At 42.9% G+C, this 25569-nt stretch overlaps 1 protein-coding gene across 12 annotated transcripts in view; it reads right to left on the reverse strand.

The window, feature by feature from the left end:
- Window positions 1-25569, reverse strand: part of LYST (lysosomal trafficking regulator) — a 75452-nt gene that overhangs the window by 38448 nt on the left and 11435 nt on the right. For 8 of the 12 annotated variants that reach the window (XR_009450229.1, XR_009450228.1, XR_009450230.1 and 5 more), the window contains exons 4-20: window positions 24712-24802; window positions 21798-23847; window positions 18757-19762; window positions 17129-17290; window positions 16253-16406; window positions 14207-14433; window positions 13638-13704; window positions 12174-12283; window positions 11276-11702; window positions 10092-10236; window positions 8167-8340; window positions 6338-6498; window positions 5369-5559; window positions 4227-4472; window positions 2581-2754; window positions 1578-1731; window positions 618-751 (exon numbers count right to left, since the gene is read on the reverse strand). Coding sequence is in view for 9 of the 12 variants with exons in the window: in XM_059677394.1 (XP_059533377.1) it covers window positions 618-751; window positions 1578-1731; window positions 2581-2754; window positions 4227-4472; window positions 5369-5559; window positions 6338-6498; window positions 8167-8340; window positions 10092-10236; window positions 11276-11702; window positions 12174-12283; window positions 13638-13704; window positions 14207-14433; window positions 16253-16406; window positions 17129-17290; window positions 18757-19762; window positions 21798-23847; window positions 24712-24802 (5673 nt within the window). In the remaining 3 variants the exon portion in view is untranslated. Of the gene's footprint in view, window positions 1-617; window positions 756-1577; window positions 1732-2580; window positions 2755-4226; window positions 4473-5368; window positions 5560-6337; window positions 6499-8166; window positions 8341-10091; window positions 10237-11275; window positions 11703-12173; window positions 12284-13637; window positions 13705-14206; window positions 14434-16252; window positions 16407-17128; window positions 17291-18756; window positions 19763-21797; window positions 23848-24711; window positions 24803-25569 lie in introns of all 12 variants that reach the window. The other 4 variants (XM_059677392.1, XM_059677390.1, XM_059677388.1 and 1 more) reach the window with 2 other exon arrangements.

Here is a 25569-nt window from a genome sequence, read left to right on the forward strand (position 1 = left end):
AGTGATGTGGACACGGATCATAAATATTCAGTCAGCGAGGGTCCCCTTGTGTGTGCCAGGCACCGGGGTTGGTGTGGTCAACCCTGGCCCCAGGGGGTTTACAGGAGGAAATAAACCGCGATGCCATCATCGACATCCAACAGATGTTCTCTGTATCAGCAGAGTGAGAGCAAGTGGAGAGAGGGGAAGGGCAGGCTGTACTGTTATTGAAGGATGTGGACCAAGGTTTACCTAGCAATCATCGCGCCTCAGGTAAACCTCATCGGCTACGATGCTGCCACCGTGCAAAGCTGGGAACAAGTTAAACTTTCACTATTTGACGGTCAAGAGACTACACAATTACTCTTATAGCCAACGTAACGAAGCATCTCAGAAACTCAGCAGTTGTTCCTCTTTTGTTTGTAACTGAGTTAGGAATAACCACAGTATCAAGGTCAAAGTATAAGAGGCAGGGGTTGGAAAACTCCCGGACTATTTGCTGAAAGAAGGGCACCAGGAAAGGAGAGAAGCGGGAAAGGGGAAAGTTCCATTGACAAGAACTTGAGCCCATAGTACTGGGTTACTACACAGAAGTCACTGCAAAAGACGCCTCCCAGAGTAAAGCTATGGGAAAGTACCTGCAGAACCTGACAAGTCAGCAGGAAGTGATGAACGGCTCGCGCTCTCAGCAGCTGCTTGACATTGAACATCTGCTGCGGGTGGTCTGCCCGGATGAGCACTTCCAGGGCCGCCAGCAGTGCCTCCCACACACCTGGCTGCGAACACACACCGACAATGATGTTGAGAAGATGTTCTTCTCTGTATCGAATAAATTCCAAGAGAGCTCACTTTTGGAAAATACTATCCATCCTTGAATGCCGGAGGAAGGGTGACGGTCTAGAGCACCTAAGGCCATACTGCATGCAATGTCACCTCACACCCAAGAGTGGCCACTATCAACACAAACACCCTCACACAGAAAACAACACTGTCGGCGAGCAGAGCCACTGGAGCCCCTGCACGCTGGTGGGCAGGTAAAACGGTGCCGCTCTCACAGAAAAGGGTACGGAGAGTCCTCAAAAATGAACAACAGAAGCACCACCTGGTTCGGCAACCCCACTTCTGGGTGTACGTATTCAAACAGACTGAACACAGGGTCTGGCAGAGGCATCTGCACGCGCACACTCACTGCAGCGTTGTGCACAGTCGCCGAGATGTGGGAGCAACCACACGCCCAGCGGCCGGTGGACGGATAAAGAAAAGGTGGTCCCCACACACACCGGGCCACTCTTCAGTCTTAAAAAGGGAAGAAATCAAGCCAGATGCTACAGCACGGAACGTGAAGACATAATGTTAAGGGAGACAAGCCAGTCACACAAAGATACAGAGTAATTCCACTTAAATGAAGTATCTCAAGTGATCAAACCATAGAAGGAGAAGGTAGGATGGTGGTTGCAGGGACAGGAGAGGGAGAAATGCGTACAGCGTCAGCCAAGCACACAAGAAGGATCTAGGTGCAGGTACCACTGCGTGCACGGGGCGCTTAGCACTAAGAGGGCGCATCCCCGCCGTGTGTTGTCACCGTAAGGCGTAAGCACGTGCCTCTGCTTTCCTCCAGACCTTCCAGTCGAGCAGCAGCTCCTCGAGCAGTTTGACATCTTGGATGAGAGCCTTCGACTCCACATCTAATGTGAACTCTCCGTTCTCATCGACATGAAGAATCTCTTCACCACAGCAACCTTCCAGGAGGGTCTATGGAAAATTCACACCAACACAGGATGCATTAATGATCGATTCATCCCAAAATTCAACAGGAACATTAAGCTTTCAACCTTAGCAATCATAACATTAAATTCAAAGGAAAACTGCGGGATAATTCAAAATTTCATAAAATATCTTCAGCTTTTTTGCAAACAATTCAAATAATTAAAAAAACCACACAAACTTCTAAATATCTGTACATGATTACTCAATTTCAAACATGGAATAAAATAAACCACATTCTGCTTTTATTTTTTAAATTCAGTAAGTCTGTTAGGCGACCAAACCTTTCCGCCAAAGTGGCCAGGATCTATGCCACAATGTTTAGATCCCGACAAGCTGAAGAGTTGGGGGCTGGGGCCCAGGGAGGCAGCACCCTGAGCTTTAGCACTAGACCCTCAGAGAGAAAGGCAACTGCTTTAGCTAGGAAGGGATGTGAGTGCACGATGGCAGCTGGATCGTGTAAGAGCAGCGTGGCCTCAGGGGAAGTTACCACCCATGTCAGGCGAACCATGGGAGCGAGCAACCACAGTGCCTGAGGGTCTCTGTTCCACACCTGGAGGTGAGGGGCCCCCTAGAGACATCTCCGAGCTCATGCAGACCTACCATCCCACAAGGTTTTTTCTCTCTTACTCTTCTAAAATGTCTTAGATAAAATAAAAGTGTAATTATTGAAATGGCCGAACAAAACCAGAGAGTACCTTAGTTTGATTAAATGTGTGCTACTTCGATGCCTTCATTTCTTCAGGAATAACTGAAACACGAGTTGGGAGACTTCGGGAAGAGAGAGCACCCCTCACTGCACAGGACACCATGAGAATCAACTCTACGAGGACGTACCTTCAGGATGTGAAAGCCAACAGTGCATTTTGGTTTGGTCAGCACCTGATGGATCATGGAGAGCCCATGGCAGTTCTCTAGCTCCTGTATTCGCTGCTGGTTGTACCTAATTAATGAGAGTATAACTCGAAGTGCTAGCGCTTGCGTTTCTTCACAGCTACTGAGTTCCACAACCTAAAAAAAAGGAGATGTTTTTTTCTGATTTGTTGAGAGTAAAAATTTAACATGTGACTATCTACCATGACGTGATTAATCCATCAGTTTCATTTCAAAGTTTATTTTTTATTGCTCATACTTTGTAATTATTTAAGAATTATAAATAAACAAAACTGAAAGACAAACACTATGCCATTTAGTCTCTAAAATAACAAATAAACTAAAACAACTAACAACCTTAGAAGTCAGTGGCATTTTGAAATTACACAAGCTATAAACATATATCACAAAATGACGAGGAGTTAAATGAAGAACTTTTACTTTTAAAATACTAGGGGAAATCTTCAACCAGATGTTATGCAAAAAAAAAAAAAAACCAGTCTGAAAAAGGCAAAAGAGGGGAAAAAAGATAGCTTAGGGTATGGTGAGTCAATTGCTAACAAAATATTTATAAAAACACTAATAATAACAAACACTGATATGGTCCCTTATTACAAAATTGAGAAAAAATGATTCCATTAAAGAAAGAAAGCCAGGCAGGGAGACTGTGGAAATTTGATTATGTTGCAGAATTTATACTTGAGATAAGATTCTGAAGATGGAAGATGCTCAGAGCTGCTTCAGTTAGACAAGGATACGAGTGCACAGGAGGCAGAGATGGCTCATAGCAAAGAGAGGTCGGGGCCCCTGCCTTGGATTCCAGCCATCCCTGCAACAGTCAGTGCACACTGCGGCTGCCTAACTGCCCCAGGAAAGGCACTCACTGCCTCAGACGACTGCATGAAACAGATAACCAAGCAATTTATGCTAATATAGCACTCATCGCGTGAGTCAAACTTTTTATATTTCTCCTCTTTAAAAAAACTTCAAACTCCAATAAAGTAAATTATTTTTAAACTTATTTGTTGCCCCTTGGGTTTTCCCACCCCTCTGGAAGCTTCAAGGGAAAAACAAGTTTCAGAAGCCTTATTTTAAAGAGTACATTTCTTCTGTATTGTCGCTACAGCATGCGTTTCTATCTCACAGGCCATTCTAATCTTATAATTTAACATTCAATTGTTTTAATTACATTTTGGGATAAAAGAAAACTTCTAAAATCTTCATGAATTAAAAGATTAACCATGTGTGGCAGAAAGCTTGATGACACATTAAATAATGTGAGATTTTTAAAAAAAATATGTCTTTATTGATTTGAGAGAGAGAGGGGAGGAGAGAGAGAAACATCCATCAGCTGCCTCCCGAACATGCCCCAGCCAAGGATGGAACCTGCACCCTGGGCATGTGCCCTGGCTGTGAATCAAATCGCAACCTTTCGGTGCACGGGAGGGCGCTCCAACCAGCTGAGCCACACTGGCGAGAGCGTGACTTTTTTCATCTTAAAAGTGTAACATAGGTGATGTATAGTTTTTTTTATAATCAGAAAGAAACCCTAACATTTATCAGTCAAAGGAAGTTTCTCTTTAGGTGAAGCGAAAAGCAATGACTCCTACCCTGGCGAAGAGAAAAACGAAGATGCCGGTGCCCCCGATCTCGTGCAGGACGCCCTGGAGAGTCTCACACTCAGTGGGCCGCAGGCTCTTCAGCTGGTGGGGTTCCAGCGAGACGCTCTGCACGTCCTTCGAGCTGAAGGGCCTCTGGGAGAGCGGGGCTCTCGCCTGACCTTTAAGTCTAATGACCGGCTCGTAGATGGTGTACTGAGCAGGGCAGCTCGATGTGTAGACAACCGAAAGGCTTTCCTGAAACACAAACCGTTTCCCTCAGAAAGGAAGCAAAGCTTAGGAAGCTACCAAATAGCAAGTAAATCCTCCAAAGTACAAGACACCCAGCAAATCTTTTCTTTCTTTAAAGAGACAGACACACTGAACAAGGTGAGCGTGAGCCCCAAGGCGGCCCCCCCAGAGGAACAGGTGTGAGCTTAGTGACCAACAGTGAAAACTCAGCCGGGCTGAGGTTCCAGCTTTGATCATTTTAGAATAAACATGAAATTATACTTACTATCGCCAATGACAACAGCTAATGCTATACCACCCCCATTGCATGCCCATGCCAGCCACTGCTCTACCAACGTAAATATTAACCGATCTTTACAACCTCATGAGATCAATGTAATTCTTTTCCTTTTAGTTTGCTGCTGGGCTTGAATTTAAAGGTAACTGCACACAGGCAATATACAGATGATGTATTATGGAATTATATTTGAAATCTATGTAATTTTATTAACCAATGTCACTTCAATCAACTTAATAAAATTAAAAAAATAAAAGTGACTAAGATCAGAGATTGCTTTATATGAGAATGAAGTCCCAGACCATCAGCCCACCTGACTAAAACCCAATAGAACTTTCAGTATTTCTCCCGTACAGAGAGGAATTTCGAACAGCTGCTGGCTCCGTTACCTGACCCACTGGGCATATACCCCAGGAACCCCCAGTGGATGCCTGAAATCACGGACAGTACTGAGCCCTATATGCACTGTGCTTTTTCTTATACATACGTTTCTCTGATAAAGTTTAATTTATAATTAGGCACAGTGAGAGAATAACAACAATAATAAAACAGAACACAATAATACACTGTAGTAAACATACATATGTATAGTTACTTTAAAGTTAAACATAAAATGAAAACTTACAATTAAGAGACCAATGTCCACATCTTTCTTGGTCATAAAAAGCTCTCTGATTTGGTCACATTGCAAAATGTCTTTATTGATGTATTTGGAGTAGTCACTCGCAGGCGTGCCATGTTTACACGGCATTATGGAGGTGTGGCTGGGTCCGCAAGCATAGAGGTAGAAGGCCTCTTGGGAACCAACCTTAGCTCCTGAACAGCAAAAAGATACAGTTACTGATTCAAAACATTCCAACCAGGATTTTCCACAAAAAGCAAGAAAACAACCATTTTTTATGCCAGATTCTTTTAGTTGTTTACTATATCTTATAAAATTGACTAAAGCCTCAATTTCCAAATTGATGGAAGATGAATTAATATATATAAAGTTAGCTCTTGATAAAATTAAATAATGAAGTCTCTATTTGCTCCTTAAACTAGAAAACAGGGTGGTTTTTGTTTTATTTTTCAATAAATGGAAAGTATATTTCAGTAAATTCCTTTTTAAAATGAAACGATTTGATATCTTTATTCCTTCCATCCATCTATTCAATAAATACTGTCTGAATGCTAATATGTGTCAGGTTTAGTGCTGTATTTTCTTAAAATCATGTATTTCTTTTCCCTACATTTTGGTATTTTTATAGAATATACTGAAATTATAAAAGAGGCAACCATTCTAAGTTTACCTGTCACAATACTGCATTTCCCAGGATTACAAAATAAACTTGATTTAAGATAAGCTTCTTTTTTGGGGGGTAGTGAGTAGGATGTGTACTGCTGCATTAAATGCACATCTCAGTTATAAGAAACATTTAGATTATAAAAATGTTAAAATATTTAAAAAGTCATCTTGAAATCTAGGAAATACAGTACTTATTAAGTACAAGTAAAGAAAGAGTGATTAATATTTTATCCAGGATAATTTACTTAGTTTAATACATGTTAATGGAAAGAAAAATTAGGAAACACTTTGAAGGGGAAAATGTACCGTTGAAGAGGAGCAAATTTCCCAGGTGCCATTTTCCAGCCAACGGCAAAAACTCCTCTTGGGATGATAAACTGTGGCCGATCATGCAGAATGTCTTATTGCTATCTGATGACAAACTTGTTTTTCTTGGAAGCATAAAATCCAAAGTAACATCAGGTTTCCTACAGTAAAACAAAGTTAGAGCAATCACTCAGTGAGGACTAAGTACTAAGTACTTTTAAAGTATGAGGTTGTTTAATAATGGGAAATGCCTGAACAATCTCCTGGGTTCAGTATCAAACAGGTAACGGGAGAAAGGTGCTGGCTGCCCACAAGCCCCAGAAATGGGAGCAGAATGGAGGTGCCTGAGGGTCGGGCCCCAGGCCACGGGAAGGGGCCACGTGACTTCTGCACACGCACAACCCAACCACCTCCCCCGAATTTTACCAAGATGTCTCCCATTTTGGTAAATAACTCCTAACGTCTCAGGTCCTCCTTTGAGACCTTCAACGACTCAGGAAAAAACAGTATCACTTCTTCAGGTTTTGCCCTGACTCACCACTGAAATGCCAGTTTTTTTTTGCATTTTCTGGTGTGTTTTTTCAATGCTAAGTCATCATGGAGCTTTTGATTCGTCTCTTGTTTTTGCAGGAATCCTTACAGGAAGAGATAAAACTAAGGCTTTCTCATCGAGACCCTTGCTGGGGGGACTTCATCATCTATTTGAGACTTAGGGTGCCAGGCTCTACCCCTATCGTAGGAATGTTTTAAACTCGACATGAAGATAATGAAGGTCACTTCTAAATGCAAAGTGTGTGACTAAGATAAAGACTTAGAATAAACTAATCTGGTTAGTTCTTAATGAGAAATGATACTTTGGTATACATTTATTTTAAAACCTTCCCTAAGGCTTTGTGTTCCATGTTTAACATGAATGTATCTGTTTATAGGAATGCTTTTTAATAAAAGAAAAGAGCTACCTTCTTTTTTTAATTGTGGTTTAAATAACATAACATTAGAGATAACTTCCATCACTGCCTCTCTCTGGAACCAAATAAATGGCTGTAACTGGAACACTACTGACACCTAGTGGCAGTGTGATAATGATCCATGCAACATGAATCAAACAAATATTAAGTATTTACTATGTACCATATCTTCCTATCAGATTTGTGTGGTGTTAATCAAATATAAGTTAATAGAAAATAAATTGTTTTTCAATGTTATGATATATTATTAAAATGGCCTCTTAAAATGTACTATCTGTAGAAATCGTTCGATGTTAGTTCTGAAAGTGATAAAGGCAGAACCAAATTTCAGTCAATGGAGTAATATATGTGCCCTTGGTCACTTGCTCACTGCTCGGTGAACAGGTTAAGTCATTAACTTGTATCAAATGGCAAAAAAGTCCCTTCAAGGTAATGCAGAAATAAGTGGGCTTATATTTTTCTCTAGTCGTTCTAATTTTATTTGAATCCCTAATTTTAATTTAGGTATTAAAGCCTTATTGGTCAATTAAAATAATCCTTCCAGGCTAATTTTATTATATATGGGCTTGAAGGACAAAACTATAGTGCCTTGATGTAATATATATTCCACATAAATGTCTAAATGTCCAAATTTCTGTATTGCTCCCCTAAACCCAGATATTAATTTCCAACAATTACTTCTATGGGAAATTGCTTTTGAATGGAAGTGATAAACAGGAAAATATCTGACTCTGACCTAGGTTCCTATGTTAACATAGGAAGTTGATCTGTAGTGTTCCATAAGTTGTTTTAGAAGCTATAACAGACTGACCTTAAAATTGTAACTGAGGTTAACAAATATTTACTAAAACTGTTTCATACCTCTGTCCAGAGACCCACATGGAGATTTTCCCATGAAGATTCTTTTTCCCCTGGGGCTGCTGGAAGTAGGTGAGCACTAAATGTTGCCATTTTCTTGGGAGGAAAACATTCTCCAATGATTCAGCCTGAGCTAGTAAAATAGCTTTTGCATCATCATTTGAATCCACACACAGCCTGCAGAGGAGAGAAAAGGTACAAGCTGAAAACATGGAATCTCAGATCTCATGTACAACTACAATTGTAGATATTTAAGTGAGAAGAAAAACCAGTTCTATTTTTAAACTAAATTTAAAAATCAGTAGGTCTTTTTTTTATACCATAATCTGCTTAGTTCTTTTATTCTATTACTAGAGGCCTGGTGCACAAAATTCGTGCACTCGGGGGAGAGGGAAGGCCCTTCAGTCCAGCCTGTGCCCTCTTGTAGTCCAGGAGCCCCACGATTGATCGCCCCGCAAAGGGAGGCCCTGCCCACCCGCCTCAGCGCTGCCGGCCAGGTAATGTGGGCCTCCCTCTTTGGGGCAATCACGGAGTCCCGATTGATCGCCCCACTGGCTGGTGGCCTGGGCCTCCCTCTGCAGGGCGATCATGGGGCAATGGCAGGGGCCCCTAACCAATCACATTGCACCCGCCTTGGCTGGCCTGACGCCAGTGCGTGTCATAGGGTGGTTGTCCAGACAGTTGTTCTACTGTTCAGCCGTTTGGTCGATTTGCATATTATGCTTTTATTGTTATAGATTACCTCAACTCATGAACTAAAATAGAGTAGGTTCATTTGCTAGTGTTAACAATTTAGGCAATATTCAGAATTCAATTTGCAAAAAAACTTTTTTCTTTACTATTTATAGTCATTGCCCATTTAGAAATTATAATATCATATTTGGTTCATACATAAATTAATACATGTTGTACATAAATGTCCAAATGCTGGGATGTATTCCTAACCTACATGAGGAATTGCTGAGAAAAGTAGGATATAATATGTATATACAATTCCTAGTAACCTTTATAACTTTTACAAAGCATATCCCTAAATAACATTGTTTACTTAGTTTTAAGTTTCATAAAAATAGCCACATACTATTCATACTCAATACAAACAAAAGATTTGTATCTAAATGCCGGGACTGACCAGCAGTCCCTGAGCCTCGGATGAATGATGACTCTGACACACATTCTGTGAAAGAGAGGGCTAAGGGACTGCCTGGCTAAAGGAACCAGATAGCCCCGTTTGCCTGCCTCCTTAGGCTTTTATTGCAGCAACAGCGTGAACGAAAATTAACCTCTAGATTCTATCAGCAGGGTAAGTATCCTTGAGAAAACACATGCATCTACAGTGTCTTTTAAACAAGGACGTTTTGAAGTCTAAACATAAAGATTCCAGTAAAATACCCAGGGGCTCAGACTTGTTTGAAAAAGTCAAGGCAGGGTCTGCTGCCTTCGGCAAGGTTCCCCTAGAGACCTCCGAGCTTTCAGAGAATCTTCCTTAGAGACTTTCCAACTAAGTCCCATGCTTCCCCACATCTAAACTAGCTAACAAAGGAGGTAGGAAAGGGACAAGCTAGCAAGGAGATCTTAAGCTTTTTAGACAATGGCTATTAAATATATGATCTGCATTGAAACCACTGTCTGATATTAACAACCTCCTAGGATCATTGCCATCTGAAAGAATACTTCCACAGATAGGACTTCAGTAAGGATTTGGTCTAAAATCTGAAAATTAACGTAATCTACTTTAGAATTTAACTATAGATTTTAGATAGAACATATTGTTATAAAGTGGTATTACAAGCTGTTAAACTGTATCTCCTCTTTAAATAAGATTTTTGCTTTGCTATGATGATCTTTATTAGCAGATTTTACACTACGTCTCTTACATGAACTATTTAAACACTTGCCCTATGCACGGGAGTGGGGGTAATCGTTACCGAAAGATGAAGGTGCCAGTGAGGGGCTCAGCCCACACTTGGATCATCATCGCTTTGGATCCCAATGAAATCAGGTGAATGCAGCCTCCCTCTATGAGCCTCTCACCAGGATGCGGGTGCTCTGCATCTTCTGGCCCGTCGTTCTCTATGAAAGAAAGATGTTAGTATGATCTGTAAAGCAGTTGATAAAAACTGAGTGGAAAGTGAATTTAAAAATATACAAAGCATGCTTGTTTATTTGTAGTAAATTATTTACCCACAATGGCCTGTTTTAAACAATAGAATTTCCAAAGTTTAGATGTTAATTAACTCCAAAAAAGCACCAGGAGTGAAGTAGTAAATGAGTGCATTAAGAGTTACTTAATTTTTTTTTCTAGTTACCATGTATTTTAAAACATTTAATGACTTCTAATGCTAAGTGAAGTAAGCCAGTCACAGAAAGACAAATATCCTGTGATCTCCCTTATATGTGGAATCTAATGAACAAAATAAACTGACCAACAAAATAGAAACAGAGGCCTGGATACATGGAACAGACTGATGGCTGTCGGAGGGGAGGGTGGATGAAAGAAGGTGGAAGATTAGCCAAAGAACATATACCCATAGCCCATGGGCACAGACCACACACAGTGTGGTGATGGCCAGCGGAAAAGGGGGGAGAGGCAGGGGCTGGGTAGAGGCGAACAAAGGTGGGGAAAATGGGGATATCTGTAGTAGTGTCATCAATAAAGAATATAAAAAGAATAATAAAATATATGATAACTGAAGACTAATTGCAGGAATGATTTGACCAACTGTGATGTCACCACAGTAAACTACTACAATCTGAGCCACGATTCTTTTATGAATGGGATGGGCTAACATCAGGAAACGCCCTAATCCAGGAATGACACCAGGGAAGAGGCAGGAAGTGGGGCTGGTGACCTCCGCAGCAGCAGTATGGGTGGTGTGTGCCCTCTCCCTCCCGCATGGACACACACACACCTCACAGAAAAGTACAGGAGAAAATGGAGTTTTTAAGGCTGTCTGACAACTCCGGCTATGGTAAATCAGGACCTGCCATTACTAAGGCATTTAAGGAGAATAACACGTTAAGAGCAAGTTAGAACATGGCTATATTCTTACTGTCAACCAAAATCGCCACCCAAAAAAGCTGAGTATAACAGATAACACAGTCGCCATACCTGCTCCATCAAAACTACTATCTCGTAAACTTAACGACTTCTTTCTTTTCCTGATCTTCCTTCGGTTTTCTGAGCAACTCTCGGCTTCATGGACGCACTCCACGTTGAACCACAGTGAGACGCTGAACCCCTCCGAGAGGTGCGGCCAGCAGTTCTGGCCCAGCAGGGGCAGGTGCACAGGGGCCACGTGCCAGGAGGACAGCAGCTGCTGGGGAACGCTGTCACTGTCCACTTCCTTCCTGCTCCTTGACACACGTGCTCTTCTCCACAAGCCCATCGCCTTACTGCTGAGAATCCCAGGACACTTTGGTGATGAAACACCGTTGCTTAAATTCAGAGTGTGTAGGAAAGGGAAGGTCAGATACTGTAAAGGGCTCACAGCAACATCACTTTCAACAATTTTCAGAATACCCAGGAGAAGAATTTCCTAGAGAAAAAGAAAAACAAATAAAACGTTACAATAATGTTACAAGGAACATAATAATCCTGAAATTCAGGTTACGAATGAACAAACATACCCGTACACATATCAATGCAGGAGCTGCCCCTGGTGGTCAGTGCGCTCCCATAGGGAGAGCATCATAGAAGTCCAGCTCACAGATGGTGAGTGCAGCGGCAAGGACAGGAGCCTCTCCCACCTCTGTGGCAGCGCTAAGGATGTCACCCGAGGGCTCCCAGACTGTGAGAGGGGACAGGCAGGGCTGTGGGACCCCCCCTCGAGTGCATGAATTTCGTGCACTGGGCCTCTAGCAACAAAATAATTGGGAACTTCACAAATAATAACACAGAGTTGACTATATAATTAGCACAACAAAAGAGAGGGCTTAGTGATTTTCAAATGCGTTTTAAAATGTTCTATTAAATATCAGCGGCAAAAAAGAAATTATGGCATATTTACTGTACAAGGAGATTTCTCCAGAAATATTCTCAAAAGAAGGGTTAGCTCTTCTGAACATGTTCTTGAGCTCATCAAAGATACCAACAGATCCACCAGTCCTCTCTGGCACGCTGAGATAAAGACAGACAGAGGGGAAAGTTAAGGCCAAATGCACAGCTAATTAAAGAAACGAATAAACAATTTCACTAAAAAAGAGAAAATACTATTGTCACATTTTAAATGGATTATAAACAACCTAATAACCCAAACATTTGCTGAAGAAATAAAATATGATTAAATACAAACTAACCAACTGACAACAAAACAAGAAAATCACTTTCCTTAATGATCGGTTAGCTCCAAGTCAAGTAAAGGTATTATTTAAAGAAGCATAAAAAGGTGATGGGATTAAGGAAAACACACACATAAAAACCCTCATAGACAGAGAAAACAGTATGGTGATTACAGAGAGAAAGGAGGGTAGGAGGAGGTAAAAGAGTGTAAGGGGGGTTAAATGGTGACAGAAGGAGACTGGGCTTGGGGTGGTGAACACACAATACAATATACAGCTGATGTATTACAGAATTATACTCCTGAGACCTATACAATTTTTATTAACCAATGTCACCCCAATTGATACGATTTAAAATTAATTAAATTTTTAAAAGCATAAATTAATACAGTATTTGTTAAGTGACTACCATAAAGTAGTCTTCTCATTTTGAACATGTTTAAATTATAATTTTCACTTTCTAAATATAAAATTAGATAACATAACTAAAAGTAGAAATACTGAAGATTATAAACACACTTAAATATCACAAACAATTACTTTGAACATTTGTTTTATTCCATTATGCGGTTTAGCATAAATTATGGTCGGTTATACACAAATTCGTAGAACTTTTAATAGCTAATATTTGTAGCACACATTACAGCAGGGGTCCTCAAACTTTTTAAACAGGGGGCCAGTTCACTGTCCCTCAGACCGTTGGAGGGCCGGACTATAGTTTTAAAAAAAAACTATGAACAAATTCCTATGCACACTGCACATATTTTGAAGTAAACAAACAAAATGGGAACAAATACAGTATTTGTATTTGCATGTGGCCCGCGGGCCATCGTTTGAGGACCCCTGCATTACAGTGTTCAAAGTATATTTACAGGCATTATCTCAGGTGATCCTCACCCCCCCCCCCAAGAAAGTCCTACGCATTAAATACCATCTCGATTTGAGACCAGATAAAAGAGCGCTGCGGAGAGCCTGAGGACAGAGCCGTGGGGAAGCCCATTTAGCAGAGGCACTGAGGCTGGGCCATTCCTACTGCGCGGGGAGGGTCCCAGGAACAAGAGACGATGCGTATAAACTACTTTGGAATCCATAGAGCACTATGCCAATGGAAGCCCTTGTTATCCACGCTTTCTCTCACATCACAACAAAATAGTTTCAAAACTATTGTTTTAAAACGTAACATTTCAACGCACCTTGAAAATCAGAATCAGCCTGTGTTAAAATACTCAAGAACCCTCCTAAAAGATTTTTCACAGTTCCCTGAAGATGAAAAAAACAAAACATAATAAGTTAAATTTCTTACCTCATTAAAGCATGAAACAAGTGTAATGAATAAATTATTTGAATGTTTACTGTATATACATATATATATTTAAAATGACTAAAAAGAAGGCTATGTGTAGGATTATACACAATTTTCATTTTATTTTTCATACTGCTTTTGTTTTCTAATTTTTCAAAACAATGACCAAACATTAAAATTAAATACAATTTTAAAAATATTACCCATTCTCAGAAATATAATAGGAGGCATTATTAGTTAGCCAATGACATCATTAATTTCTTATGCTACTTTAGAGAACTATGGAATAGAAGATTTTTAGAATACCACTAGTAGCTAAAAAACACGGACAAGGTATCATAAAGGGTAAGTAATCATCTCAGGTAATTTTCAGACAAGTTGGGTTATAAATAAGGAAATGAGTATTTGGGGCACGAGTGGGATAAGTATTGGTCTCATTTAACTAAATACATCTTTTACCTGTTGAATGAGTAGAAAAATATTCTTTTCTTTCTGCCTGATGATTTTCAAAAAACTCTCAAATACGTGGGCAAGCACATCAAGTTTGGCTTTACTAGTAGAAAGCAAATTTAATTCCAGCATGCAAATCTCAGGATAGATTATTTCTCCCTGAGTGAGGTTTTCAAGTAAGTCATTTGGACTGCTTAATGCAATGAAAACTTTTGCTTCAGGCTTTACGTCTACCCCTGGAAGGGGAAAAGAAAAGATTATTTTCATTCCCTAAACACTGACTAGGTATTTCAAATCTCATTCATCATTTGAAAGTTGTAGTGGCGAAAGTGCTGTGTATAAGATGCTCACAAAACCTTTTCCTACAACGTGCCTTTTTATTATGGCAAATATCCTGAGTAATCACGTCTTATGGATACTTTTTTAAAAAAAATTTTTTTTAAATATATTTTATTGATTTTTTACAGAGAGGAAGGGAGAGGGATAGAGAGTTAGAAACATCGATGAGAGAGAGACATCGATCAGCTGCCTCCTGCACACCCTGTACTGGGGATGTGCCCGCAACCAAGGTACATGCGCTTGACCGGAATCGAACCTGGGACTCTTCAGTCCACAAGCCAACGCTCCATCCACTGAGCCAAACCGGTCAGGGCGTCTTATGGATACTATGAAGATAAATGAGTAGCCTTCAAAGTAATTTTGATCTTCAACAGAACTACAAATATTCTCAAGAGCAAGTTTCACAGACATGTAGGTGATACAGATTTAACACATTCCCCTGACATACTGAAAAAAAAATACTACCCCAAACTTTCTGACCCCCAAAAACCTGACTCACAAGGCACTTCTTTCTTTGCCTGCCCATATCTCTGAAAATGGTAGGCTTGGCTGTAGGTTGGAGAAATTCTGTACTCTTTCTTCTTCGTAAGTGAGAAAAACACAGACACTGTCTCACTAGATATTACATTCCGGGAAGTTTAACTTACATGCTCTTAAAAGAGACACTGTGCCCTTAAACAGTGTCCACACAGATAAGAATTTTATAAATTTCTAGCTAGGTCAGAATTCCTTAAATTAACATCTAGTTAGCAAACTTACAAAAAGGAAGCAATCTGTCATTATAAAATCATGACTGTACTCTGATCAAACCAACACCATTAAATCAATGTTTTTCAAAAGCACATGCTTGGGGGGTGGGGGAGGGGAACTGGAGGAAGATGGTGAAAGGTACAAACTTCCAGTTAGAAGATCAATGAGCGCTAGGGACGTAATGTGCGACACGGTGACTATGGTTAACCCGCTGTGTGACACATAGGAAAGCTGTGAAGAGGGTAGATCTTCAGAGTTCTCAACACAAAGAGAAATTTTTTTCTTGTTATCGTGTCTATAGGAGATGATGGATGTTGACCAAACCTATGTGGTAATCATTTCACAATATATGTAAATCAAACCATCAAGTGGTTTATCAAAACTTATATACTGATATATATCAATCATATCTCAATAAAACTAGAAAAGAAGCAAAAATAGTTTAATAAATCAAGTTAGCTGTATGTATATGTGTACACAGGAGTTGGCAAAAGTAGGTTTACAGTCATGAGTATGCAAAAGAGTTTATTCTAGTATTGTTATTTATTATCTATTAGCCTATTTTTCTTACCCCTCTACATATTCACAGACATATCCCTTCAATTTGTTTTTTAGTTCTTTTCACTCTGTGTTTGGTAAAAACAAACAAAACAACCTGCTATGGTCCATCAGGTCCTTCTTCATGCTGCTGACTGTCTTTTTCACTGGAATATATGTGAAAGCAGGCACTTGCTCTCCCCTGTATTCTTAGGTCAACGTCTGTGACAACAAGATCTACCTCGGTGTTTCCAACCGCAGACACAAACAAGTGCCAGAATTCATGGTGAAGACCCAATGAAATGATGATGCAACGCGCTTCTTAAATTGTAAGGCAACACCGATTGTAAAGTAATATTATTACAAACCGTTTTGCTAATTAATAATCTGACTTGCAAATGGAATCACAAGTACTTCCTGATATGTTACCATCATCCCGGGCTCCACTGTCCTCAGAACTGCTCTCACTGTCTGCTTCATAACCTTCTTCTTCCACCAGAAGTTTAAAACCACATGAGGTACCCTCCGCTTCTTCTGGAAACGCTCCAGGTTGGGATGACAATTCTTCTTCAGACTGAGGACTCTGCAAGATTGGTGCGATTAAAAGGCAAAAAGTGTAACATCTGCTCACCTTTAGGAATATAATATTTATTATGCAGCTGTCATTTTAAGAAGTTTCAGTATTTCCTTTAAGAAAAAAATCCTATGAATTGATATTTACCACTGTGAGTTATGAAATTCACGCAGCACAATTTCTCAGACAACTTGACTAACCTCAACCATGCGTGGGAGGTCACTCTAGCACAGAGGTTCTCAACCTGTGGGTCACGACCCCTTTGGCGGTCGAATGACCCTTTCACAGGGGTCACCTAAGACCATCCTGAATATCAGATATTTCCATGACGATTCATCACAGTAGCAACATGACAGTTATGAAGTAGCAACGAAAATAATTTTATGATTGGGTCACAACATGAGGAACTGTATTTAAAGGGCCAGAAGGTTGAGAACCACTGCTCTAGCAGATTGAGCTAGGGTCATCTCAGTTTCACCGAAAACTAAGCCTAACAAATTACATTCTAGTTATATAATGGAAATGACTAAAAACCACAATGAGGTGAAATTATACTTCTTACAACTTAATGCTAGTAAAATGTCTTCTATTTTTACACATCTGTTCATGGAACTCACCAACTCCGGGCCATGTGCTCTAACCACATTCACCCATGAAGTCCCATCCCACACTCTTCTGCTTCTGCTGTCCCCCCCTCCCCCCCCGACAGCACGACTGCATGTTACTCGTACCTTCTCAGTCACAGCATCACTGTGTTCAAAATCTGCCGCGTGATTCCCCAGCGCAACTCGGAGCAGGGCATCGAATAAAGGTTTTGCCAATTCCGTCTCAATCACCTTTGACCGGGAAAGATGGTCCCTCATTTCAAACAATATATTTTCCACAGACAAGTTCTAAGGTAAAATAAAAGAGACTAAGAATATTAATAAAATGCTTCAAGAAAAAAATGAAAGTGACAGATAAGTTAATATTAATAAACTAGAGGCCCGACGCACGAAAATCGTGCAAGGTGCTCGGCCCTCGCAGCCCTGGCTTTGTCTGGAAGTCATCCAGAAGGACGTCCGGAAGGTCATTCGGCTGTCCAGTCTAATTAGCATATTACGCTTTTATTATTATAGATAGAAAGGCAGTCCGTTTATCTGCAGTTGATATGAAAGTAAAATGACTATATGAATACCCTTACGTAAACATCAACTGTTACAATTATTAACAGTTTTATTTATTAAATGCTTTAGTTACCTTATTTGGTTTTGAATTTCCATGTATCGTAAATTAATTATATCACAAAATGATGAGTGGAAAGTTCAGGTTGATTAACCACCTCTAGATTTTATAAATTCTTTGAGACTCTAAGAAGTACTTATACTCTCATCCTTTTCTCTCCCCTTTTACTCCTGTCCTTGAAAGGAACTCTACCTTAAGGAGTTTTCAATCCCACGTGAGGCACAGACACATACAGACAAGCTATGATGGCGACCATACTAGAGCCATAAACAAAGTCCTCTGAGAACAGAAAGAGAGCAGGTGCCGGGAGGCCTGGGAAGATGCCCAGAGGAGGGCTGTAGGAGGCAAACGATGGAGAACCCATAGGAGCAGCAGGCACACGGACAGAGAAGACGTGCCGGTCGAAGAACACGCACGGAAGGACAGAGAATGGCGTCTTAGTAGAGGTCAGCTCGGCGTGCAGTGGCCCCCGGTGAAGGATGGCAGGAAGTGAGGCCCAACAAGGAAGAGGAAGCGAGACTGTGAGGGGCTTTGTAGCCACACTAAGGGGCGTGGGTTGTAATTGGGAGCAACGAGGGAGCATCGGGACGCTTGGACAGGAGCAACATGGAGGCAGCAGGAGAGGCGGCGGATGAACAGTGATGGTGGCGAGTCAGGGAAGAAGGGACCTGCCAGATTCGAAGGTTCCTTAGGAGCAGGGCCTGAAACTGGGGTTCCTTCTATGTTGAGAAGTGCTAGCAGGAGGAAAGCAGAATATGCGAGGGGAAGAACCCAGGCAAAGAAAGTTCGGAATAAAGGTCTAGGCCCCACCTCATCGAGGGAAAGCTCTGGAGCCCGGATGCCCACAGGGCTTGTCCCCACCGGAGAGCAGCGCACAAGCCACGCAAGAACTCGGAAACACGTCATTGTCACTCAGCTCCTGCTTACTGCCTACCTAATGCCTTTTAGCTGGGGACTGTGTCGCGTGTGGGTTCTGCATGTGACAAAGCTTAAACTGTGCGTTTCCTGAGGACAAGGACTGGTCCTGTGCTCCTGTGTCCTCCCCAGCACCTGGCACGGGGGTGCTAAACACACAGGCGCTTCTTAAAACTTAGAACTTTAGAAAGTACACATCACATGACAGCCACATCATTACCTGGCCGGGTGGCTCCAATTCCGCCCGGTGCTGACTAGCTCTGGAGCCGTGCAGACAGATGGCCAGAAGGGCTTCCAGCAGTCGGATGCTCTGAAGTGAGGCATCACTTGGTCGACCTGCAGGCCCCTTTGCTTCCTCAGGAGCAGCTCCAGCAGCGGGAATCGGATCCCCGTTTGTGGAAGCAGCACGTGACTCTGATGCACCTACACTGCCAGCACTCCCCTTTGGACCGCCAGGGCCGGACGGGGTGGGGGCGCTTCTCACAGCCGAGGAGCCCGAGTCCTCCTCCACAGCAACCTCCACATGGGCAGTTCTCAGTGGCTCCTGGTCCTCCTTCTTCCCGTGCTCCTCGTCGGGACCCCGGAACAGCCTCTGGATGATCATGAATATCAGCTTATGGCACACCCGGACCCCGCCCAGCCTGCAGAGCTGCTTCTGGAAGGCTGGGCTCAGCATGTAGATCCAGCGACACATGGACCAGATGTCGGCCGCCTGGTGCATGCGCTCGGGGGGCGGCAAAACCAGGCTCTCCAGAGGCAGGGAGGGCAGCTCCTGGCACAGGGGCTCGCTGGCCGTGCTGTCGTAGCCGGAGGTGTCCTCCGAATCGATGGCGGACTCCCCGTCGGAGTCGGCCTCTTTGCTGACACACAGGAACGCCACGCAGAGGAAGAGGTTGATCGTGTGGAGGTGGGCGTCGTGGGGGGCGGACTTGCGTCTCTTCGGGTGGGCTTCTCTGAGGCTGGCGTAGAACTTGCTGAGACTCTGAGGAGAGTCTGAAAACGCCTGCTGGCTGTGGACAGAGGTGCCTGCGTGGAAGGATGCCGGCTCCTTGGATTCCCCATCTAGCCCATCAGTCCCTGGAATCGAAGAGTCTTTCTGTTGCTCCCCAAGGCTGATTATCAGAGTTTCAAATGCTTTTAGGGAATGACCTCGAATACCATCTAAGTAATTTAGTTCAATTATTTGACTTACTCCATTACAACTTAAAAACAAATCTCTTATTACCCTGTGAGAGAAAGAAACATACAAAAGGTTTACAGATAAACAGATCATTTATAAAAAGGTACATGTACTATTTGTTTATTTTAACCAAACTTAAAACTGGTTTTAATATTAAATATTTTTGGTACATACACTATTTAAATGTCATTGCTGCACGTGGCATACACTAAACAAACACTACCAAATTTGATTAATCAATAATGTGGTTTAAGATCTAAGATGTGACCAGGATCTCGTTACTTTCTAATGATTTTCATATCCCTCTCCAAACACCAAATATATATCCTGTATAATAAAAGCCTAATATGCTAAGTCTCTGACCATTCATTCAACCGTTTGACCAGTGGCTATGATGCGCACTGACCACCAGGAGGCAGACACTCTGATCTGTAGGTTAGCTTGCTGCTGGGGTCTGGCTGATGGGGACTGGGCAAGATGGGCCAGACATGCCCTGGAGCCATCCCACAGCCCCTCCCTGGCCCTGATCATGCACCTCAGGGGTCCCTAGGCCTGGCCTGAGCTCTCTTATGATCTGGGACCCCTCAGGGGATGTCGGAGAGCTGGTTTTGGCCTGATCCCGGCAGGCCAGGCCGAGGGACCCCACTGGTGCATGAATCCATGCACCGGGCCTCGCACCGGGCCTCTAGTACATAGACTAGAGGCCTGCTGCACGGATTTGTGCACCACTGGGGGCTAGCCGCCCGCCCCGATCGGGGCTGATAGGGCCAGGCTGGCCGGGGGGAGCGGCCATGGGCGGCCGATCAGCCCACCCCCGATTGGGGCAGGGGATGGGGGGACGGGAAGAGGCCCATCAGAATCTAGTCAAGGGGACAATTTGCATATTAGCCTTTTATTATATAGGAACATGTGGCTTCAACATTTAGAAAGAATGAATTATATGCGTCCCAAGTTAAATGAAGCAATTCAGGGAAGAATACTTTGCCCCAAATAGCAGATTCTATATAAGTTCTAGATGCCCAAGCGCCAGCACACTCAGCTGGACGCTCGGAAACAGGCAGACATCTGTGTGTCTCTTTGTTCCTCTGCCTGCGGCTCACTAAGGAAGAGCCCAACTACAGATCTGCAGATCTCAGCTGTCTCAGGTGAGACTCAGGGTCTGCATCACTGGACCCCTGGCAATAGCTTTAATATAAACCCGTGCAGCGAACAGCCAAGTTGTCCGCCAATACACCAATGAGTTACAAGCTTTCAAATCAAGTCAGTTCCATCGAATCAATGTCGGAATGCCAGGAATTTAAAAAAATGATTGTAAAGATAATTATGATACATGGGTTGTATTTTATTGTAAGTTTTTAGAATGGTGCATATATTAATTTGAAAGGCCAGGCTACCTACCTGAAGCAAGCTTTATTTATAAAACTATTTTTTAAGTACCAGACTTGATCATCACAAAATCTGGAAAGCTCACTGGTGAAATTCTAAGTAATTTTAATTTTCTTCTCTTTTGCTTTTCTGTATTTTATAATTTTTCTTCATACATTGCTTAGGTAATAAGTATAAATATGACATTTAAAAATAATAATCTCCTTAATTCTACTGCCTCAATAAATATTTTATATACATGCAAATTTTATACAGTTGGTGATATTTTGAATTTTGTATATCTCATCGATAAAATAGTATAAGTATTTTCTCATGTCCCAAAGTGATCTTTGTAAGCATTATTTTTAATGGTTAATAATATTCCCTAAAGTAAATATACAACTATTAATTTAACCTTGCCCCTGCTACTGGATATGTGTTGTGTCCATTTTCTCTCAAAAATATATTTAAAACTTTCTTTCTTTCTTCTTTTTTTTTTTTTTACCAAGAAATTAAAATCAATGGCTCTATCCTCTCCTCTATAACCACCCAATAAAAAAATACATAAACTTAAAAAAATTATCTGACACGGGATGGTAACTTACCTGTTGTTAAACTACAATGAAATCCTATGAAAGAATAAAGGGCCCAGATGACTCAAAAGCATACAATAAGGAAAATACACGCCCCCGCCCCCCCCCCCCACACACACACACCTTGACTTCAGCAGGGACGGCAGCGTTTTTAAATAAACCTGAAGCACTTCGAGAGGCAAGCACTGGTTCTGACGGCCACACACGTGCGTCTGGGCTGGAGGAACGCCAGGGTGCTGGCAGTGACGGGCCAGTTCTACTCCTCTCTGGAGCACAGGGTTGAAGATGTAATTATACAGTTTCCAGCGAACCACCACATTGCCTTTCTGCATTAAACTGCAAATGTGGTTTGCAATCTGCACACTATGTAACCGGTCTTCTTCAAACACGAAATTCTGATACGCCTCTAAGGCATCCCATCTCCACAACGAGTCCTCAGAGCCGCTGCTGGGCAGGATGCCGGGGCACCTGTAGGGACTGGGCAGCCCCCAGGAAGGCTCCTCGTCCCGCGCAGGCCCCTGCAGCGTTTCTTCTAATTTGGCCAGTTGATCCGAGTCAACGGTACAAATATTGCAAGCTGCCTTTTTCATTCGTGGCGGCATCTCGGCGCCTCCTAACTGATCTAAAAGAAGTCTGCTTAGGACGTTCAGGATCTGCTGCTGGAAATTCTTCAGTGCCGGCAGCTGAAAAGCGTGGAGCAAAGGGACGATGACGGACTTGGGGTCCATGCAGCAGCACAGCCCCACGTCCTGGACGCCGGCCAGGACCTGCACGCACGTGCTGCTCAGGGAGGCCTGCTGCAGCAGGCGCAGGCACTGGTGCGCGCACACGGCCAGGCAGCAGCACCGCTCAGGGTAGTGCACAGCGCCATCCGGGCTCTCCTCGAAGGGGTTTTTGGAAACCTGGTTTTTAAAAGCCGAGACCAGGAGCCCCGAGAGATCTCGGTGGTGACGCATGAAGTGGGAATATTCACACCGCCTGTGCCTCTTCCTGGTGCACATGGACTGATGGAGCTGCTCCGACTTCACCTTTTTGACGGCGCTCATTATCTTCAGGACGCCGTTTATCAGGGCTCGCAGACGTTCCGAGGCCTCGGCAGGGACGCCGTCTCTTAAGATCAGCCACTCCATTTGCAGGACTGCTGTCTCGAACAAGTGGAACCCGTGGTGCTGGATGAACTCCTGAACCAGGTCCATGGCTTGGCTGAAGAAGAAGGGGTTTGAGGCTGCGCTGTGGAGGCAGCAGGTGAGGAGCTGCAGCACCCCTTCCAGAAGCTCGGGCAACAGGAGGGCTCGGTGCCGATAGCGGGAAAACACAAACCCTTCCCGCACCTCCTGCAGGGTCGTCTTCTGTCTCGGGGCGAAGGGGTCAGGCTGCTTTTCTAGGCAAGTTCTAATCTTTAAAGCTGCTCTGAGCAACTCGGTTAAATTCTTTTTGAGGCTGTCCGGCATCGCCCCTGCAGCACTCACATCCACTGACATGAGATGCAACACTGTCCGGAAAAGCAGCCGTTGCACCAAGGCCACTGGCTCCTCAGTCCAACCTGCAGCAACCACCTGGCTCTCCGCGTTGTCCCCGAGATCACAGCAGTCCCCAAAGCCTGCGAGGAACTCGGTCAGCGTGGGCACGACGCTGGCTGCCAGGGCAGAATTATGATTCAAGTTCATGTCAAACTTACAGACTTTCTCTAATAAAGATAACAGAACATGGCATAAGTCAAATGGAGAATTGCTCATGTGACTGATAACAGACAAGGCAGCTGGCTCACTTAAAATGTCCGTGTTTGCCTCCTGGCTTGGCATCATCTCTTGGAAACTTCCCGAAGCCATGGTCTCAGGGGGAGTCTGTTCTCTGGTTGACAAGCGGTTGGGGCGAGCTGCAAGCGCGCCTTCTTTAGAAGCCTGGGCTACAAGAGGCTGCAGCTGGTGGGGCCGCCGGGGCCTTCTATCGTCTGAGTCGGCCTCTGAGCCCGAGGTGGAGAGCTGCGTCTTTCTTGCATCTCTTAGGGAACAGGCGTGGGTGGCTTTACGCTGTCGTCTGCTTTTCACTTTTGCAGAAACCTGACCCGATGGAGCACTGCCTTCTAAATATAATTTTTCCTGAGTAGATCTTTGTGAACTTAAGTTCTTTTCTTTGGTCAGGATTATATCAACTGAGAACGGCAGATTAAAATCTAAGGAAACAAAAAAGGAAATTTTAGAATGCCTTAATATGTCTTCAAACTCAATTTGTACTTAGCACCCATTTTAGGAGTTTAACCTCAGTCCCCTGGCTCTGGGCTATTCTCCTTTAGCCATTATTATGTCCCTCGGTCACTTCCCCCACACTTATCTTTCTCATGATAAGTACCAGGTGGTATTAGCTCAAAGGATACGAACTGATCTGAAAACAACAAAGGAGAACAGAATTGGAAAAATGAATCTAATTTAAAACCATAAGAGACTCTAGGCCAGTGGTTCTCAACCTTCCTAATGCCGCGACCCTTTCATACAGTTCCTCATGTTGTGGTGACCCCCAACATAAAATTATTTTCGTTGCTACTTCATAACTGAAATTTTGCTACTGTTATGAATCATAATGTAAATATCTGATATGCAGGATGTATTTTCATTGTTACAAATTGAACATAATTAAAGCATAGTGATTAACCACAAAAACAATATGTAATTATATAAGTGTTTCCCGATGGTCTTAGGCAACCCCTGTGAAAGGATCGTTCAACCCCCAAAGGGGTCGTGACCCACAGGTTGAGAACCGCTGCTCTAGGCTATACATCACCACACTGTTCACGCCATTTTACAAGCCTCCTGCAATAGTGCAGTCAATTAAGATAGAGGGATTTATTATGTTCTCCAACATAGTCCAGTATTTAGGCTATAGCCCTGATGTAACTTAAGAACTTTACAATTTCCCCGAATTATCTCAAAATCATACAACAGATACCAAATATTCTCTAAGACTGAAGTTAAAAGCGACCATCACGCAAAGTATTTCCGGAGAGTGCCATTGCAGTAAAAAAAGAAAGAGAAGGACATACCTGCCGCCCTTTCTTCCTCCACAGGAATCTTCCACACCAGCGGGAGGAGCGACAGCAGAAGAGTGAGGAGCTCCTCTCTGCATGTCAGCGCCTGGATTAGACATGGAAAACCCCTTCATGTTCCGAGGGCAGGAGGCTCATTAATTCCTAATACCTTGTCTTACTTTTAACCAAAAAATCCTTGCCCCTGAAAGATTGCATTTGAGAAGCTAAAAACCAAACTAACTTATCTCAAATCCAATGAAAGCTGTGATACTCTTCAATTTATAAACCTTTCCAAAGACAGAAGAATGTAAGAGTAGCTGACGGTATTTAGCATGTTCTTGCTGATTTTTTAAAATAGCTGCCAGAGCACCATGCACATTGCAAGAATTCCTCACCTACGAAAACAATTTGCCGGGTGAAAATGAAAAGCTAAGTCCTATTAATTAGCAAACCAATAATATAAAGTTATTAGAAAAACATCCTCATGCAGTTAAATGTAAGACTCAGAGAACACAATTTTAAAAAGAGAAACAGACATTAACAAGTAATATGTAAAAAGAAAGACATATTAGTGAAGGTAATCCAGTGTTTACGGTCAGCACACTGTGTCTACAGCACTTACTGTCTTACCCTTCCTGGAGGAGATGGCCCGAGCCCTGGAGAAGGTCCCCTCGTTTGGTCCATAAGATACACACACACACAGTTAGAGAACAGAAGGCACGCGGCGTGAGTCGGGGCCCGGGTGTGGCACAGGTGCTCGGACAGGAGGCACAGAAAGGTGCGAGCCTGTCAGTCAGAGGCGTGACTGGAGCGACAGAACTGGAGCGGGACCCCTGGGACACGGTGGCCAAGGAAGTAATGACACGTCAAGTG

This window comes from Myotis daubentonii, chromosome 20 (genome assembly GCF_963259705.1).
Source record: "Myotis daubentonii chromosome 20, mMyoDau2.1, whole genome shotgun sequence".
Classification (NCBI taxonomy): Eukaryota; Metazoa; Chordata; class Mammalia; order Chiroptera; family Vespertilionidae; genus Myotis; species Myotis daubentonii.